The sequence below is a fragment of the Adiantum capillus-veneris genome, chromosome 17 (genome assembly GCF_014529385.1).
Source record: "Adiantum capillus-veneris isolate H3 chromosome 17, ASM1452938v2, whole genome shotgun sequence".
NCBI classification, from domain to species: Eukaryota; Viridiplantae; Streptophyta; class Polypodiopsida; order Polypodiales; family Pteridaceae; genus Adiantum; species Adiantum capillus-veneris.
In genome coordinates, this window is record NC_140947.1 from 143906249 (window position 1) to 143924682 (window position 18434).

Consider the following 18434-nt stretch of genomic DNA (forward strand, 5'->3'; position numbering starts at 1 on the left):
TTTTTGTATGGTTGTGGGAGGAAAGTGAGGTACCTGGCAATGCTTTGGTTTATGGAAGTGATCAACGCCGTCTTGGGATAGGATGCAAATCGAATTGGTGGCAATGACCACCACTAAAGCAATGTGAATGGCCGCTTATATCGAAGCTTTTAATAAAGCCTTGCTTTATTAATATCGACGCAGCGCGTCGCTTAAAGGGGCGACCTCGAGCAACAGAAAGGGACAGCGCCGTCTGGAGAGAGAGAGAAGAAAGCAAGGCGTACTTCGCTGAGGAAGTCGTCTCGAGGGAGCTGCAGGGCTTGATGCCATCGACCAGGCGCGCAGGGAAAGCAGGAAAAAGTGCGCCACCCGAAGGAGCGAGTCACTGTCGGAGGTTGCTTTTGACGGACGAGGGCGCGCAAGGAAAGAGGATTAAGCAGGAGCCGCCGTTGAGTGCTCTAGAGGGCCGACAGTTCATAAAGTGCAGAGCGGGAAGCGCACAACGAGAGCGAGGGGCGTGTCTTCGATTGCAGCCTTGTAGGTTGACGAGCAGGTTGGCAAGGGGAGTCTGCGAGGAGCAGCAGGGGGGGGGGGGGGGGGGGGGGGGGGGGTTTGATGCTGTTAAGCAACTGCAGGAACGCGTGCAAGGTGGAGGCCGCTACAGTCATGCAAAGAGCCGACAGGAGTTGCGCTCGTTATGGTAGAAGGCTTGCAGGAGGAGACAAGCTGGCGATTTTAGGGGCACGTGTCTTTCAAGCAGAGTGAGTTGTCGACAGTCAGAGGCAACGTTTTTTTTTTGTTTAAAATCGAAGTTGAGTTTTTTTTTAAGTGAACAAGGGGGAGTGCATACCAAGAAAGCCGAGTATCGACAAGAAATTGACAAACTGCAGCGGTAACTATGATAGAAACTTGAGGAGCAACTTCATGAAGTTCGAGTGAGCAGGTTTACAAAGAAAGTGCACTATTGATAAGGAAGGCAAGTTTGTGTTCGTAGAAGAAGTTGAGAAGAGCAAGGGAAGTGTATTGAGGCCATAAAGCTTTGGCTTTGCACGTCCGCTCAGAATCTTGGCAGAGTTTAGAGCACTTCATGCCTATTACAGTTGAAGTTTCCTTCGTATCCAGATTTTAAGCTCATTTAGTTTAATAACTTAAGATTCTAAGGTGTCGTTTGTGTCATCTGTTGTATGTTTCTCTCATCAAATTCCCACAGCGAGCAACCCAGTGTTGATCCCGGCTCACTAATCACACTTATTTTTCCCCGATATCTTTGGTGAACCCGACGTGAAAGCGAGCCGGGGTGGGACTTGGTAGCAAAAGATGTCGACACCACAGGAAGTAGCAATGCAACAAATGATGCACCAGTTCGCAGCCTATATGCAGCAGCAGCAACAACAGTACCAACAAAATGAACGTATTCGTCAAGCAAGGTATACAGTAACTGAAAAGCTGCAAAGATTTGAAGGTCGTGATATTTTAAAATTTTGTACTGTTTATGAGCAATCTATGGAGGATTATGGAGTTAATGATAATGACTCAGTGGAAGGTTTCACTTTAAGGCTCGAATTGAAGAAATTTGGGTAACACATGGTGCAAACTGGTAGGAGTTTAAGAAGGCTTTACAAGAAGAGTATTTTCTCGAAGATTCTCAACGGGTTACCAAGAAAAGCTTTATGAAATGGATATAGCAGAAGGATAAAGGATTATCTGCAAGAGAATTGCTACGAGCTTTTGAAAAGAAATTTGAAATAGTTATCTACCACTACAAGAGGTTGTGTACGTGCTCTTGTGACGCTGTTAGCGACGGAAATACATTGGGTTTTTATAACCCCCGGCGTCGCTAAAACCGTCGCTACGAGCGTCGCTACGAGAGCGTTGCTATATGCATCGCTATAGGCGTCGCTATATGCGTCGCTAAAAGCGTCGCTATATAGCGACGCTCATAGCGACGCTTATAGCGACGTTTACACAGAAGACTATAGCGACGCTACAGAGCCATAAATAGCGACGCCCGAGAGATATATTTTTTTGGTGGCAGGGCATCCATCAACCATATTGTACTTGATTCACTTTTTAAAAAAAGTGCAAGGGTAGATAATAGACCCAAAATAGTCACCCACAAGACACATTGTTTGCAAAATTGACAATTGTACACATCATAGGCAAAATGAATTGATTGGCAAATGTAATAATGACAATTGTACAACATCATAGGCATAAAGAATTGATTGGCAAAAGGAACTGCGATGACAAATGTAATAATATACATGGTTCAAAAAGACGTATAAAATCCGTCTCATGATACATAAGCTATGAGAAACCCTAAACTAATGCTATCTAGCTACGGCTAAACTGACGTCGTCTAGTCAGACGTCTCATCGCGTCCAAGCGGCGTATCTGTCGGATTCTGCAAAAAAAGACAATAAGACAGCTTTCAGTAAGTATAAACATATAACGACATTTATAAAACAATACAAAAAATAAAAAAGAGTAAACCCTAATACTAACCATGCCGCCGCAAGAACTGAGAATGTCCATCAGGGCGTTTAAGCCCTTCTTGCTTGCGTACTCGCGCTCGTACGGTGTGGGATCACGTCCTGTCATCGACCACTGTCAAAACATACAAAGATTTCATTATGTTAGAATTAAAAAACTCATAAACCCTAAACTATTGAACATAAAGAGCAATGTGAAAACACTTACAAAATCGGCCTCAAATGATGCCCATCCACCGCTCCCCAAGTGGTGCGAGCTCCCTGCCTCTACTCGCGCTCTGGCTGCATTCTTTTGTTGCTTCCACTTGTCGGGATTCTCGCGCGCTGCTTTCTTCACATTCTTCCAATCTTCTTTGGCCAGCCAATCTGGCCTGTTCCACCCATTCTTGATTGCTTTTTGCACTTCGGAACGCTTGTGTTTGCAGTATTCGCGCATTCGAATCTTCATTAGGTCTTCATTGAAGCGCTGATCCCGTGTTGGAACGGGAAACTCATCATGAAGTATGCTGATGACTCTGTTTTTTAAATCACTTGGTACTTCACTCCATTTGTTTAGTATGTAGTGTCTAAACAGCGGAGAGCAAAGACCACGCATGCGCGAGATCACCTTCTTGCCGTCATCATCCATGATGATGCCGCCGCTGATGTCGACGGAGTAAGGCAAGCCCTCTGGCCGGTGACGCGTGAACCTGGGTGTCTCGGCAGGGGTCTCTAGCGGCGTGTCGATGGGGGTACGGACGTCAGGTGTCTCCATCGGCGTCTGGGCCCCGAAGCGAGGAGTGTCGAGTGGGGTGGCTCCTGGCGGAGTAGGTAGAGGTGTGTAGCTTCTAGGAACAGTCAGCCGTGCAAAACCTGGCGTAGATGGCGATGTTGTGGCTGGTGTGGGGACGGGCAAAGAAGGGAGGGTAAAGAGCCTCGTCGAACACGAAGCGGTGTGGACGCATCGGTGGCGGAATCCCCACAACAACCGCCACCGCCACCACTAGAGCGCCGGTGTCTAGACGAGTGTGAAGCTCGTCTCGTCGACGCCGAAGCTTCGGAGCGCGCCGAATGCTCCGAAAGAGAGGGAGATGCGGATGGAGTAGGAACGCGCGATGATGCGCCAGAGCGATGACGCTACACGTACCACTGTCTACGCTGCGGTGACAAAGAAGAAAGAAACTCCTCATCATCCATACCTGCATTAAACACACGAATATTTAAACTTAATATTGAATGAATAGAGTAGACAATGACGCAAAGACCATTAAATACAATGACGTAATGACGCATATAAATACAATGACGCAATGAATTGAGTGATAGAAGAGGCAAGTCGAAAACTCAGAATTTTCAATCAAAAGATGTGAGCGCGAGTAGAAAAGAGCGTTATACACCATGGAAGGTACTTAGAGAGCCAGAGCTTTTACAAAACGGAGCAAAATTGTTCAAATACAATATTTGTGGCTTTAAGAGATCTCTCTCTCATCCTTGCATAACTCAGCATAACTTCCTATATCTATATAGAGCTCTCCGTTTAAACACATATCCTCTGTTTCATTTTGTAGCTCCTCTGCATGCACCCCATATAGAGTAGTAGCATCTTGATGCTCGTCTGGCACCACCGCAGCGGCTTCTGATTGAGCATCTTCTCTGATCTCCTCCATTGATGTCGTTGTGATTGGCACATGGTAGCCTTCATACGTCCTTGCACTACGAGGGGCTACCTCTATGACGTACCACCAGTTTGATGTAGACTTTGTAGGATGAATTATTACCTGCCAGAGCCACATAACTTACATGAGAGCTTTCAAGCACATAACTTGTAAAAGGGGGATGTTAACTATTTACATACTTACTTGTTCACAATGCTCGGGTAGTACGAAAGTGTCTCTTAGGTCAGTCCATTTCTTAGTAGAATCCACCTCAAGAAAACCAGACTCTCCTCTACGCACAGTAGCGTTGCGACCCTCCATGATTATCTTGAACCATTGCACGTCGAACAAGTCGACAAAAAATCCTCTGTAATCGATCCTCAAAATCTCTTGCAGCGTGCCGAAGTAAGTGAGTTCCGCCACCACAGGATCTGCATCAGAGGAACGTCGTCGACTAGACTGTTCAAATTTTGCCATGATTCCACAATCTTGAGTAAAACGCTTTTTGTCGATTTGTTCCACCCTAAAATATCGACCTTTACACCATGCTGCTGTGTATGACTTATACTACAACGAACAAAGATTATGAGTGGCCGTTCAAACGTTTATAAATAAAGTCACTTGCTAGTCGTACATTGCAAACTTACCTTGGTCGCGCAACCTCGAGAGTACTCCCACTCTTCTTCAGTCACTTCGTCACCGCATTGTTGTGCGCTTTTCAATTGGTTGTGCAACCATCTTAAGCTCATGAAGGTTGGTACGCTCTCCAGAACCGCTGGATAGTGCATCGGTGGTCGTCTATGTATTCCCCTCTGAAAAGAATGCAGTCATTAGGACAAGCATGGATAGAATTGTAATCCATCCCCAAGTTTCGCAAAATCTTTCTTGCTTCATCTCGGGAATCTGGCATCACATTGTCAGCTGGTAGGTAGTATGTGCTCTGTCAGCAATCTACACAACATAAAAATATGATACAATCGTGTAAAAATCTATCAGATCATTATACATTTAGAGTTTTATTAAAATAAACTAATTGTAATAGATCACCTGAAAAGCGCTGTGACGCTAGTGTCACTCCATCCAAACTTTGCCTGCATGTTGAGAAGAACCAGGAGTGCTTTCAATCTAGACATACGTGCTCCATTATACAATGGCGTATCGGCTTCACTTTTCATATCATCATAGATAAGACTTTCTGAATCCATGATCGTCTCGATCATTTCATCAATCTCGCGCTCAAACATTGCCTCGTTGGGAATGTGCTCTGCATGATCATCCCCCGAGCTGTCAGAGGCTACATCTTGTGGCCTCACATATGCTGCTTGACCAAAGCGCCTGCGAACACGTCTATTGGGTTGCAAGATTGCTGCTTGTTGGCCAGCGTCATAGTCCGACGAGTTATAATTGGCAACAACTCGATCTATAATAGATGGATCGAACTCGCCAAATTCGCGAACGTGCAGCAAAGAAACACGTCTTGTCCGTCGCACAGCATGCTTGCATTGATTACAAGGACATAAGACCCTCGTTGAGAGATAGGTGTTTCGGTTGGACGGTCCCACATCCTCGTCGCTACTCATAATGAGGATAAAAAACTTATAACCTGGACAACAAATTTAATATTCTATTGGCATTCTTCGTCTTATCTCTCTCTCTCTCTCTCTTTACCTCACATTCTCTAGTCATGTCCAATCCCCGCACACCTCGGTCTAGAGGTGCACGGAGATCAGAACCACCGGGTTATAATCTCGTCTTTATTGGTCAATACCTATATTTGTGGGTTCAAGAAACATACACACCCACGTCTACATGATACTGCATGTAGTGGACAAAACCCCTTTGCCTCTTCTCTAGCTGTAGCACTTCACAGCATCTTAACATCTTTTCACAGTAGATCTTTTCACTGTTCGTCTAACTCTAAACCCTAAACCGTAAGTAATTCTTGCGTGGACTCGATCTAACGTAAATAAGCGTAAATCTAAATAAACGTAAATCTAACTAAAAATAAACCTAAATCTAATTTAACGTAAGTCTACATCTAACCTAATCTTTAACGTCTTTTGGGATAGTTTCCTACGACGTTAAAACTCTCTTCTTCTTGTGTGTGTGTGTGTGGGTAAACCTAAATAAACCTAAGTCTAATCTAATATAACATAAATCTAAATCTAACGTAAATTATGTTATATTAAAAACAAAGAACTAAACTAACAGGGATTATAAGAACCTTAAAACTGATTTAACACATAATTTTTCACATAACTCGGCAAGAGTTGGCATTCTCATCACTAAAGATGTGAGAGTTAACTTCCGGCTGTGACGCTGCCTCATCTCCATCCACATCTGACGACAGCAATTGGCTCTTTAGACCGTTCTTGCTCTTGTTACTAACTTTGAAGTTGCTGTTGAATGACTAGAGGTTGTCTAGATGGTCATTGTGTCGGGGATGTAGTGACTCTTGCCGCCCTGAAGATCCACCTTCTTCCCTATCTTCTGAAGACATTTCACCAGTACTTTTGGATCGATGGAGCCCACCATGAGTGAAGGCAGCAATACCCTATATTCCATTGAGGGCTTTCTTCAGCCGCTTCATGCAGGCATCGCAGTCTATGGAGACCTAAATCTAATCTAATATAACGTAAATCTAAATCTAGCGTAAATAAACGTAAATCTAGTTAAAAATAAACCTAAATCTAATTTAATGTAAGTCTACATATAACCTAATCTTTAACGTCTTTTAAGATAGTTTCCTACGACGTTATAACTCTCTTCTTCTTGTGTGTGTGCGCGTGTGTGGATGTGTGCCCCAATAAAAAGAGATAAATGGTATAACCTTTCTATCACCCATGCCAAGTATGATAGATTGATTATGCCATTTCCCTCTTGAATAATAGGTCTTGAGTTCAACTCCTCGTCGGCTAGATCTTTAGGTCTTTTAATTTTAATTAGTTTCCTACGACATTAAATTAGTTTCTCTCTCTTTCTCTCTCAATGTGTGTGCATTTTTTTGGATCGTATGCATGTTTTCTCTCTCTTTTCCTCTCTCAATGTGTGCGTTTTTTGTTTATGCATATTCTCTATCTCTTTTCCTCTCTCAATGCGTGCGTTTTTTGTTTATGCATGCTCTCTCTCTCTTTTTCTCTCTCAATGTGTGTGTGCATTCTTTGTTTATGTATGTGTGTGTGCGTTTTTGTTTTTGTTTGTACTCTCTCTCTCTCTCTCTCTCTCTCTCTGTGAAAAACACTATGTGTGTGTGTATGTGTGTGTGTGAGAGAGAGAGAGAGGGAGAGAGAAAGAGGGGAAGGGAACATGAGAATGAGGAGAGGGAAGGAGCATACCTGGCTCTCCTTCCTCTCCTCGTGTGTGTGTGTGTGTGTGTGTGTGTGTGGAGAAGAAAAAGAGAGAGAGAGAGAGAGAGAGAGGGAGAGCGTTACCTGCTCCTTGCTTGAGGGCGCCGAAAAACTCAGATCTGAGATCTGAGTTTTTGGGCGCGCTCGGTTATTTTTTTAGCCCAGTTGGCGTCGCTATGAGCGTCGCAAATTTCTTTGTAAATTTGCGACGCTCATAGCGACGCCGGGAAAAAAAAAATTGAGCGTCGCTATGTGAGCGTCGCTAATATGAATAGCCTCTTGTAGTGTACTGCTGAGCAGAAAACAATGCATCCAAAAAAGGTCAAGCTATTTATTCAAGCAACCGATTCGCGCCTTCAGAAGAGCTTGATACACCTGGTTGAGGACCCATCTGGTGAGTTGGGCTTAACTTCTGATTGGAAATTGGTTACAAAATTTGTAAATATGATTGAAAAGCGACAAAAGAGGGTGGACAAGTTCATAGTGGCTGATCCTATGGAAGCGCTTGAAGAGGATATAGTGGAGAAGCCCAAGCCCAAGCTGGAAGAGCCAGTCCTTGATGAGCTGGTAAAAGGTATACAAGAGTTGAATTTGAATTTGAGAGCTGTTAAACTTGATGGTTAGAGTGCAAGTGGATCTTCTTTAGAACCCAGACAACGTCCTCCAACACAAGAATGGGATAAAGGATGCATGTGGTGTGATAGCTTCGATCATATATGCAAAAATTGTGATGATTTTAATTTTTTGGAAGGACGGTAAGCTGCATCTTAAAGAAACTGGTGAACGTCTATGTTTTAACTATGGGAAGGGCGGTATGAAGAAGCTGGTTGAGGAGATGCAACACAATGCCTCTAGGGTTGATGCAACAACTTATGGATTACAGGTATGCAGTGCGGAGGATGAGGAAAGTACCAAGGCTAAAGGGAATCTATATTGGCCCTATGCTTTGAGGACAGCTGACAAAGGTAAAATAACATTAAGTCAAGCTAGGAATTGCATTTGACAAACTACGGGGTGGTCAGATCCTGTAGAATCTCTTTTTGTGTATGCCTTTCTTGCAAAATCTCAGGCTAATGAAGCTATGGTGGAAGAGAAGCGCAAGAGAGAGGAAGACATCGTGGGCTCATCAAAACGAGCTACGAGGACTAGCGGCAAGAAGAAAGAAGACGCAAGTTCCAAAGCAGTTCCTACACCTAAAGTGGTTATGGAAGAGGCATCAACAGATAAAAAGCAAGGTAAGCCAAAAGAACCTTCTTACAAGTTAAAATCTGATATTGAATTGGCTACAGATATGAAGAAGGTATTTGAGGAACGCATTCTCAACAGCAAGGTGGAGCTTACTTTGGGCGATGTCTTGGGCACTGCTAAACGTGAATTTCATGAGGAGATCATTGATATTATAAAGAGAAAGAGACAACTACCAGTCGAGCAAGAACCTAATGCGGTCAAGAGCCAAGTGATTCAACATGTAGAATCGATTCTAGATGCTTACGAGTCAGAGATTGAAGAAGAAAGTTTACAGTCTACAGTGATCTCCAATCAAGTTACACCCGAGGTAAGACATGTTCACTTCAATAATGATGATGGTGAAGAAGCAGTACCTAGGAGTCATTTTTCCAAAACACATTGGGCGAGAGCCACTACGGAGACAATTGTTAAGATTGGTGATATTGATGAGCCTATTCTAGCACTTGTGGATCATGGTTCAGAAATTAATTTGATGTCAAAAAGCTTGTACCAGAGAGGGAAGTGGCCTATCAATATGGATCATGGTTGGCGGATTTGAGCTGCCAACACCCAGCCTGGCGATTTATATGGTGCATGTGCAAATGTCAAGGTTACAATTGGAGATGTTTGTGATGAACAAACTTTTTTAATACAGGAACATTCCTCTTATCCACTTATCCTAGGGCAACCTTACATCACAGCTGTGCGTATGGAAACAAAAGTTTTGGATGATGGTTCAACATATGGAAGGATTCAAAGTAAAGATGGTAAGAGAGCGGTTCAATTTTTGACTGTTTGTGTTGATCATGTGAGGAATAAAGATAGCTTAAGAGAACAGCCTTTGCTAAGGGTTCGCAAAGAGTTCAAAGAGTACAGGTTTGCTCAGAATTTTCTTGGGGTGCCACTATAGAGCGGGACTATAGTGGTACAGGGAAGAAGAAGTTATCGCAAGAAGAGACTTTTTCTTCAGGGTTTCTGGGACTAACATATGAAGGTTCAGTTTCATATAGGAAGTTCACGGAGCTATCTAAGTGGGAGAAGCAATATGTGGTAAGTGTTCAAAGTGATTTGCAGGGATGTGATGTACTTGAACATGATGATGTTATCTCAGGAGTCTTTGAAGAAGTTTCTTATGTTGATACGATGTAAGAACTTGAAGTTATCGAGAAGTGTAGGTCGCAAAGTGGGACTGAATTTGTGCGAGTGCATTTGATGGACATGTATGACATTCTAATGGAGCTAAGTAAAGAATTGGGTGGTGCTTTTGAAGTGCAGGTGGATACAAAGTACAAGACTGTTGCAAAGAAGGTCACGCCTATAGCTACCCCTCTCCCAGGGGAGAGTGACGAGGTTATCAAAAAAGCTTCACACCAACCAAAACTAAGGGATCCCAAGAACATTGGCCACAAATTTACTAAAGAGACCTTGAAGCAGGTAGTCATCGACGAAGAAGGGTTTCTTACTGATGAGGAGGTCAAGTGCTTTCAAGAGATGCTTGCAAAACATGGTAAAGCCTTTGCTTTTGAGCCCAGTGAGATTGGATGTGTAGATCCGAATGTTGTATCACTTATGATTATCTTTACTGTTCCACATATGCCATGGAATTTGCGTCCTATTCTTGTTCCTAAAGCCCATCTACCAAAGCTTATTGACTTGTTAAATGAAAAGATATGTATGGGTATTTTGGAGCCATCTTGTGCACCTTATTCTAATCGATGGTTCACCGTCCCAAAGAAGAATGGAGCCTGCGATTTATTCAGGACATGCAACCAGTAAATAAGGTAACAATTCGTAATGTTGGCACATGACCAATTGTGGACGAGTTTGCAGAAGCTTTTGCAGGTAGGGCTATATACTCCATGGGTAATCTTTACTCAAGCTATGATCAGTTTCAAGTTGCTTTGGAGAGTAGGGATCTCACTACTATGCGTACTCTACTTGGGTTGGTAAGGATGTGTACCTTACCGCAAGGTGCCACAAATTCTGTTGCTCACATGATGAATGGCATGAACAAGGTATTAAGAGAATTCATTCCTCACATTACTATGCCTTTTATTGATGATTTGCCAATCAAGGGTTGTGAAGAAGGTAAAGACAAGATAAAAGATCAGAGGGGGTGCCCAAGCTTTGTTGCTCAACATATTGCAGATTGTGAAGCTATTCTATCTAAACTCGAAGAGGTAAATCTAACACTTTCAGGTCAAAAATCAATTTTTGGTGCCAAAGAAATATTGATTGTTGGACATATATGTGGGCCACATGGACGACACCCAAGCCCAACTAAGGTGGAAGCAATACAAAGGATGAAGAATTCATGCACATCAGTTACTGAAGTCTGTCATTTTTTGGGTGCTTGCGTGTTTTATCGTATTTGGTTACCTCACTTTGCTCATGTTGCAGAAGTACTTTACCAATTATTAAGAAAAGGGAAAAGATTTGTGTGGGAAGATGCTCATACAGAGGCCATCAAAAAATTGAAGAAGATGCTTTTGGATGCTCCTACCTTAAGGAAGGTTGATTATAAATGTGGAAGGCCATTGATTTTGACGGTTGACACTAGTCCTACAAGCATTGGATGGGCTATTGGTCAAGATGATGAGGATGGTCATAGATATGCTATTCGGTTTGGTGCAAAGGTGCTTAAAACACTCGTCAACGAAGTTACCCACAGGTTAAGAGAGAGCTTTGGGGCGTTGCTACTGCTCTAAAGTCTGATAAGGAGTATTTTATTGGAGCTTCAGTTGTAGTCGAGACTGATTGCTTGCCATTGATAGGAATGGTCACGAATTGCTCCACTTCGGATATTGCTATGTTACGGTGGATAGCTTTCATTGAGTCTCTTAATCCTGAATTCTGACATATTGCAGGAAGGGACAATCCGGTAGCAGATATGTTATCAAGAACTAGGTATGAAGATGAGGAGGAGATGTTTACAAAGAGCGATGATGTGGGCTTTAAGTTTTATACTTCTTCTCATTTACATGCAAGTTGTAGTGTTCTTGCTTGTGTTTTTGAAGCTTTTTTAGATGAGATGTACGATGGAGAGGGCTTTTGATAGGCCATTATCTCAACACTCTCACCGGGCAAGAGGAACGGAGTGACCAAGAATACAGGAGGATCAGGAAGAAAGCTTATGGTTATTTCCTTAAAGATGGGCACTTGTGGAAGCAGCCAAAACGTCCACGAGGATCACCACAACGAGTAGTATGTGACAAAGTAAAACAACAACAGGTAATTAAAGAGTTCCATGAGAATTTATGGGCAGGACATAGAGGAGTTTGGGCAACATTTGCCAAGATTAAAGACCGCTACTGGTGGAAAGGCATGTACAGAGATATTGCTCGATTTGTGGAGACTTGCATGGTTTGTCAAGAGTATTCAAATGTGCGACATCGAGATGAGTTACATCCTACTTATCCATTGGCTATGCATTATAAGTGGGTTGTAGATTTGATTACTATGCCAATTGGTATTTGGCAAATGAGGTATATTGTTCTTGCGAGAGAGGATCTCACTAACCAGGTGGAAGGAAGAGCTTTGCGTACCAAAGCTACAAGTTCAGTATGCAAGTTTTTTCTTGAGGATGTGATTTGCCGATATGGTTGCATTGGAAAGATTACTGCAGATAGAGGAGAATTAGATGCAGATGAAGCTTATGAGTTCTTCAATTTATTGGGAATCAAGTTAGCTCTTACTACATCATATAATCCAGAAGGTAATGGAAAAAGTGAAAGAGGGCATCCGCCTATTGTTAAAGCTTTGGCCAAGGCTTGTAGAGGACGAATTGGTGATTGGCCTAAACTTTTACATTTTGCTTTATGGGCTGACAGAACTACTCATAGCTCAGTTACAGGATTTATGCCATTTGAACTTATGTATGGGCAAAAGCCAATCATGCCTACAGAAGAGACGATTGTTTCTTGGACCATACTGCCATGGGAATCAGAAATGTCAATTGAAGACTTGATTGCTATGTGCATTCGGCAGCTTGAAAGACGCCAAGAAGACATTGACAAGGCAATAGATAAGCTCAAGGAGGCACGATTGAAGAATAAAGCCACATTTGACAAGAAGCATAGGTTTAGACCATATACTATCAACGATGGAGATTGGGTACTTGTTTATGATAGCAGTTTGGAAAATCAATATTCGGCCATGCGTAAAATGGTTAAGAAATGGTTTGGACCTTATGTTGTGCTGCACGTGCATGATAATGGAACTTACAAGCTCAGAGAACTTGATGGCACCAAGCTTAAAGTACCCATTGCAGGAAAGAGGATCAAATTATTCAAGAAGCGTGAAGGACGGGTGGTTCTGGGTGACATAGATTCTGAAGAATGCAAAGAAGATGATGAGATGTATTCGCTAGAAGATGCTTCTGGCGATACTTTTTCTTATGAAGATTAGCAACCTGAAGACGGTTGGCACATGTTGGAGGATGTGCAGGTTCAGAGGGGGTGGATGTCGTGACACCCCACATTTATTGAGAGAAAAACACACATAAAAAGAAAAAAAAAGGTTTTAAGGTTTTCTTACAAAAGAGCCGTAACTTTTTGCAGTATTAATTATTACAAATAAATAATGCTTGGGATTCTTTGGGTGAGATAATGGCGTCTCTTGAAGTTTAATGATTATGATATGGTAATGTGATATGGTTGGCATGGCATTTGGACAATATTAAAAAAAAAACAAAGGTGATTGAGGAGCTTCATAAGCTTTCTATGCTTGCACTTTGATGATTGCGTTTAGTAATGCTTTGGCTAATATGCGAGAGGAGGCTTTGATCATTTGGTGTTTTTGTACGGTTGTGGGAGGAAAGTGAGGTACCTGGCAATGCTTTGGTTTATGGAAGTGATCAACGCCGCCTTGGATAGGATGCAAATCGAATTGGTGGCAATGACCACCACTAAAGCAATGTCAATGGCCCCTTATATCGAAGCTTTTAATAAAGCCTTGCTTTATTAATATCGACGCAGCGCATCGCTTAAACGGGCGACCTCGAGCAGCAGAAAGGGAGAGCGCCGTCAGGATAGAGAGAAGAAATCAAGGCGTACTCTGCTGAGGAATTCGTCGCGAAGGAGCTGCAGGGCTTGACGCCATCGACCAGGCGGCGCAGGGGAAGCAGGAAAAAGTGTGCCACCCGGAGGAGCGAGTCACTGTCGAAGGTTGCTTTTGATGGATGAGGGCGCGCAGGGAAAGAGGATTAAGCAGGAGCCACCGTTGAGTGCTCTAGAGGGGCGACAATTCATAAAGTGTAGAGCGGGAAGCGCACAACAAGAGCGAGGGGCGTGTCTTCAATTGCAACCTTGTCGGTTGACGAGCAGGTTGGCAATGGGAGTCGGCGAGGACCAAAATGAGTCGAGCTTTATGGCGATCGATCTCACCATCCGGCTTGAATTTCAACTTGTAAACCCACTTCGTACCAATGGCCTTTTTGCCAGGAGGCAAATCACATAAAGTCCATGTGTCATTTTCTATAAGTGCATCATATTTTGATTGCATGGCAGCCATCCAATTTTCTGAATTCTGTGCTTCATCAAAAGACAGAGGCTCCTCAACACCATGTAAGCTAGACACAGCCAAAGCATAACAATCTGATGCATAAGATGCATGGCGAGAGCCTGAACGAGTACGATTAGACAAAGGTGCATCCAATTTACTGTCACGCAAAGTGTGCACCAACCATTTTGGCATACCTCTAGCCTGCTCATTTTCAGCCTTTCCTCATCAAGTACATCATGTACATCTGCATCAATAATAGGTTGATCTGTAACATTTTTAGAAACCCCCATAGGTTGTACATTTTCATTGGGAATAACATTCATATTTCCACCACTGAAAAGAGGCAACAAAGTGTCATACATGTCCTGTGAGCTTACATTACTGTCTCTAGTACATGACAGCAAGGGCTGAATAGAATCTTCCACAAACACTACATCCCGCGAAACCAGAATACGCTTTGTTTGCGAATGATATAACCTGTAACCTTTGCTTTCAACACTATAACCAACAAAAATACATTTGACAGCCTTATCATCCAATTTTCTGCACTGTGTTTGTGGCATCAAAGCATATGCCAAACAGCCAAAAACACGCATGTGCTCAATAGAAGGCTTTCTATCGTGCCATGCTTCATATGGAGTAATAGACTGCAAAGCTTTTGTAGGACACCTGTTAAGTACATAAGTGGCACACATGATGGCCTCAAGCCAAAAAGAATACGTCAAAGCTTGACTTTTGACCATACATTGCCATTTCCGTCAAGGATATCAATGAGCAACTTATTTCTGCAGGTGGTCATTTCAGATAGTTCCCTTGTGCAGACTGTTCTTGATGCCTTACCAGATTCCTACCAGACTTTTGCTAGTACTTGGAGACTGAAGATCCAAGTAAATCATGAAGTTGTCAAGTTTGATGCATTATGCACATTGCTGTTGCAAGAGCCACTTTCCAGAAAATACAGGACTAGGTAGCGTGCATATGAACAGGCTTTATTGCTTTTCAAAGAAAGGTGGTAACCTCTTCACGGAAATGGCACGATGTATGGTCAAAAGTCAAGCTTTGCCGCAGTCTTTTTGGCTTGAGGCCATCATGTGTGCCACTTATGTACTTAACAGGTGTCCTACGAAAGATTTGCAGTCTATTACTCCATATGAAGCATGGCACGATAGAAAGCCTTCTATTGAGCACATGAGTGTTTTTGGCTGTTTGGCATATGCTTTGGTGCCACAAACACAACACAGATAATTGGATGATAAGGCTGTCAAATGTATTTTTGTTGGTTATAGTGCTGAAAGCAAAGGTTACAGGTTATATCATTCACAAACAAAGCGTATTCTGGTTTCACGGGATGTAGTGTTTGTGGAAGATTCTGTTCAGCCCTTGTTGTCGTGTACTAGAGACAGTAATGTAAGCTCACATGACATTTATGTTTTGTTGCCTCTTTTCAGTGGTGGAAATACGAATGTAATTCCCAATGAGGCAAATGTACAGCCTATGGGGGTTTTTGAAAATTTTATAGATCAACCTATTATTGATGCAGATGTACATGATGTACTTGATGAGGAAAGGGCTGAAAATGAGCAGGCTAGAGGTATGCCAAAATGGCTGGTGCACACTTTGCGTGACAATAAATTGGATGCACCTTTGTCTAATCGTACTCGTTCAGGCTCTCGCCATGCATCTTATGCATCAGATTGTTATGCTTTGGCTGTGTGTAGCTTACATGATGTTGAGGAGCCTCTGTCTTTTGATGAAGCACATAATTCAGAAAATTGGATGGCTGCCATGCAATCAGAATATGATGCACTTATAGAAAATGACACATGGACTTTATGTGATTTGCCTCCTGGCAAAAAGGCCATTGGTACGAAGCGGGTTTACAAGTTGAAACGCAAGCCGGTTGATGAGATCAATCGCCATAAGGCTGGACTTGGCATAGCAAAAAGGCATATATTACGAAGAGACTTTTGTTCCCACTTGTCGTATGACTATTGTGTGTTTTCTATGTGCATTGGCAGCTCATTTTGGTTGGGATGTACATCAATCAGACATTGCTACTGCTTTCTTGAATGGTGACATATTTGAGGAAGTCTATGTAACGCAGCCTCACGGTTTTGTCATAAAAGGACAAGAGGACAAAGTGTGCAAATGTAAGAAGGCTTTGTATGGGTTGAAGTAATCTCCTCCTGTCTGGTATGAGAAAGCTGACACTCATTTGGTCAAACGAGGCTTTTATAACAGTCCAACAGAAAGCACATTGTATGTAAAGCGTGAGGATGATGTACTTCTCATTGTGGTTCTTTATGTAGATGATTTGCTGATCATTGGACCAAATGAGAGACATATTGCTAAATTCAAGGCTAATTTGAGTGCTACGTTCAAGATGAAAGATTGGGACTGTTGAATCATTACTTGGGTATACAGTTTAAGCATTATGATGGTGGTATTGCCTTGTGTCAGAAAAGTTACATATAGAGACATTGCTATGTAAGTTTGGACTTGAGGATTGAAAAATTATTGCCACTCCTATGGAAACAGGTTTGAAGTTAAGTCTACATGATGCTGGCGATCTTGTTGATGTCACTCTTTATTAAACTAATGTTGGATGCCTCATTTATGTATGCAACACGAGCCCGGATATTCAATTTGCAGTCTCACAGGTCAGCAGATTTATGCATAGCCCAGGGTCTAAGCATTGACAGGCTGTCAAGAGGATGTTTTGCTACCTTAGTGGCACTTTACATCTTGGCTTGTTTTATCCCAAGGGGGGATCATTGCCGCCAGACTTATATGCTTTTTCGGACTCAGATTGGGCTGGTTGTTTTGACACGCGAGTGTCCACAAGTGGTTTTTGTTTCATGCTTGGAAGTTCATGTATATCATGGTTGAGCAAGAAGAAACCTACTGTGGCCACTTTGAGTTGTGAGGTTGAGTACAGGGCAGTCTTCACAGCCACAGTTGAGTGTGTACGGCTCAGATGCCTTATGGCTGATTTGGATGTTGGACGGGACACTGCCAACACTATCTACACTAACTGTCAGAGCACATTGGCAGTTGTGAGGAACCTAGTTTTTCATGCTCGCACAAAGCACATTGAGGTGCATTACCACTATGTCAGGGAGAGGCTCCCAACAGGAGATATGAGCTTGGCTTATGTGCCAACATAGGACAACCTTGTAGATCTTTTCACAGAGGCATTGTCCGGTGAGAAGCTCGAAGCTTTCCGCAAAGCTTTGGGCTTACTCCCCTTTGGGCACTAATTATGTCCTCAGGGCATGGCACTTCCCTTTACTCATGTGCTGGCTCTCGTTCACCGCATCACTCCAGGGGGGATTTACCATATACATGTGGTAGTGATGTGTGTGAACACACTAGGACCGTCGGGGCATTTTTTCCCTCTTTAAGAGGTTTTCTCCCCTGTGCATTGTATATACGCCCATCACTCTAGGGCTATCTATCTTTCCATTGCACACTAAGTAATACACTCTCAGTTGTGTGCCTCGCGCTTCCGTCGTCTTCTCCAAGCTGTGTGCGTTTCTCTGCAACCCTAATTCCAACACTCTTAGAGGGAGTGCTATGCATGTACACAAGGAAGATAATGAGAGGAGAATAACACTCTATAGAAGCAAAGGTTAGTCCTCCTCACATGGATCCCTCAATAAACCCATGTGATTCTATTAATCAATTCATAGAGTTACAATATAGAGAGAGAGAGTTTACAAACCGAGAGGTCTCTGCTATTATTAATAGAGTTTTCTCCGTCAGAGTATGATATACACCATTGGAGTTTGAGAGACAACCAAGAATAGGAATAGATTTTACATATCAACCATACAATAAATATGTATCAGTGTACCATATTCAAATGCCATTACACAATGTTGGGGTAAAGGCGTTGCACCATAGCTCGGGGCCGGACATCCGGTGTCCGGTCGCCCATCGCATGTACATACCCTTATTCTTTCAATATGAAGAATAAGGAGCTCCTCACTCATAGTTTCTGAGGTTGCTCCACCCACACCATCTCGTGCTCCTCCCCTTCCCCGCACACACTGCACCGCATCCACGCACGCGCACACGCACGCTCACAAGTGGTATTAGAGCAAGACAGAGAGAGTGAGCCAGTGGGACTTTGTTGGGGTAAAGGCGTTGTGCCTTTGCCCGGAGCCGGACGTCCGGTGTCTAGCCGTTTGCCCACGTGTGCATACCTTTATTCTTTCTATATGAAGAATAAGGAGCTCCTCACTCATAGT

At 43.0% G+C, this 18434-nt stretch overlaps 1 protein-coding gene and 1 pseudogene across 1 annotated transcript; both read left to right on the forward strand.

The window, feature by feature from the left end:
- Positions 1–604: 604 nt before the first annotated feature.
- LOC147438243 (uncharacterized) lies at positions 605–9828 on the forward strand (annotated as a pseudogene).
- Positions 9829–12003: 2175 nt separating this feature from the next.
- Positions 12004–13086, forward strand: LOC147438244 (uncharacterized). The gene is made up of 3 exons (XM_086486720.1): positions 12004–12201; positions 12262–12394; positions 12527–13086. The coding sequence occupies exons 1-3, from the start codon at positions 12004–12006 to the stop codon at positions 13084–13086; spliced, it is 891 nt and encodes a 296-aa protein (XP_086342846.1).
- Positions 13087–18434: the final 5348 nt, after the last annotated feature.

Coding starts and splice junctions, on each gene's coding strand:
- LOC147438244 (XM_086486720.1), top strand. CDS start 12,004: ATGTACAGAGATATTGCTCGATTTGTGGAGACTTGCATGGTTTGTCAA. Junction 12,202..12,261: donor GAGAGGATCTCACTAACCAG/GTGGAAGGAAGA, acceptor TTTTTTCTTGAG/GATGTGATTTGCCGATATGG. Junction 12,395..12,526: donor TACATCATATAATCCAGAAG/GTAATGGAAAAA, acceptor CTCATAGCTCAG/TTACAGGATTTATGCCATTT.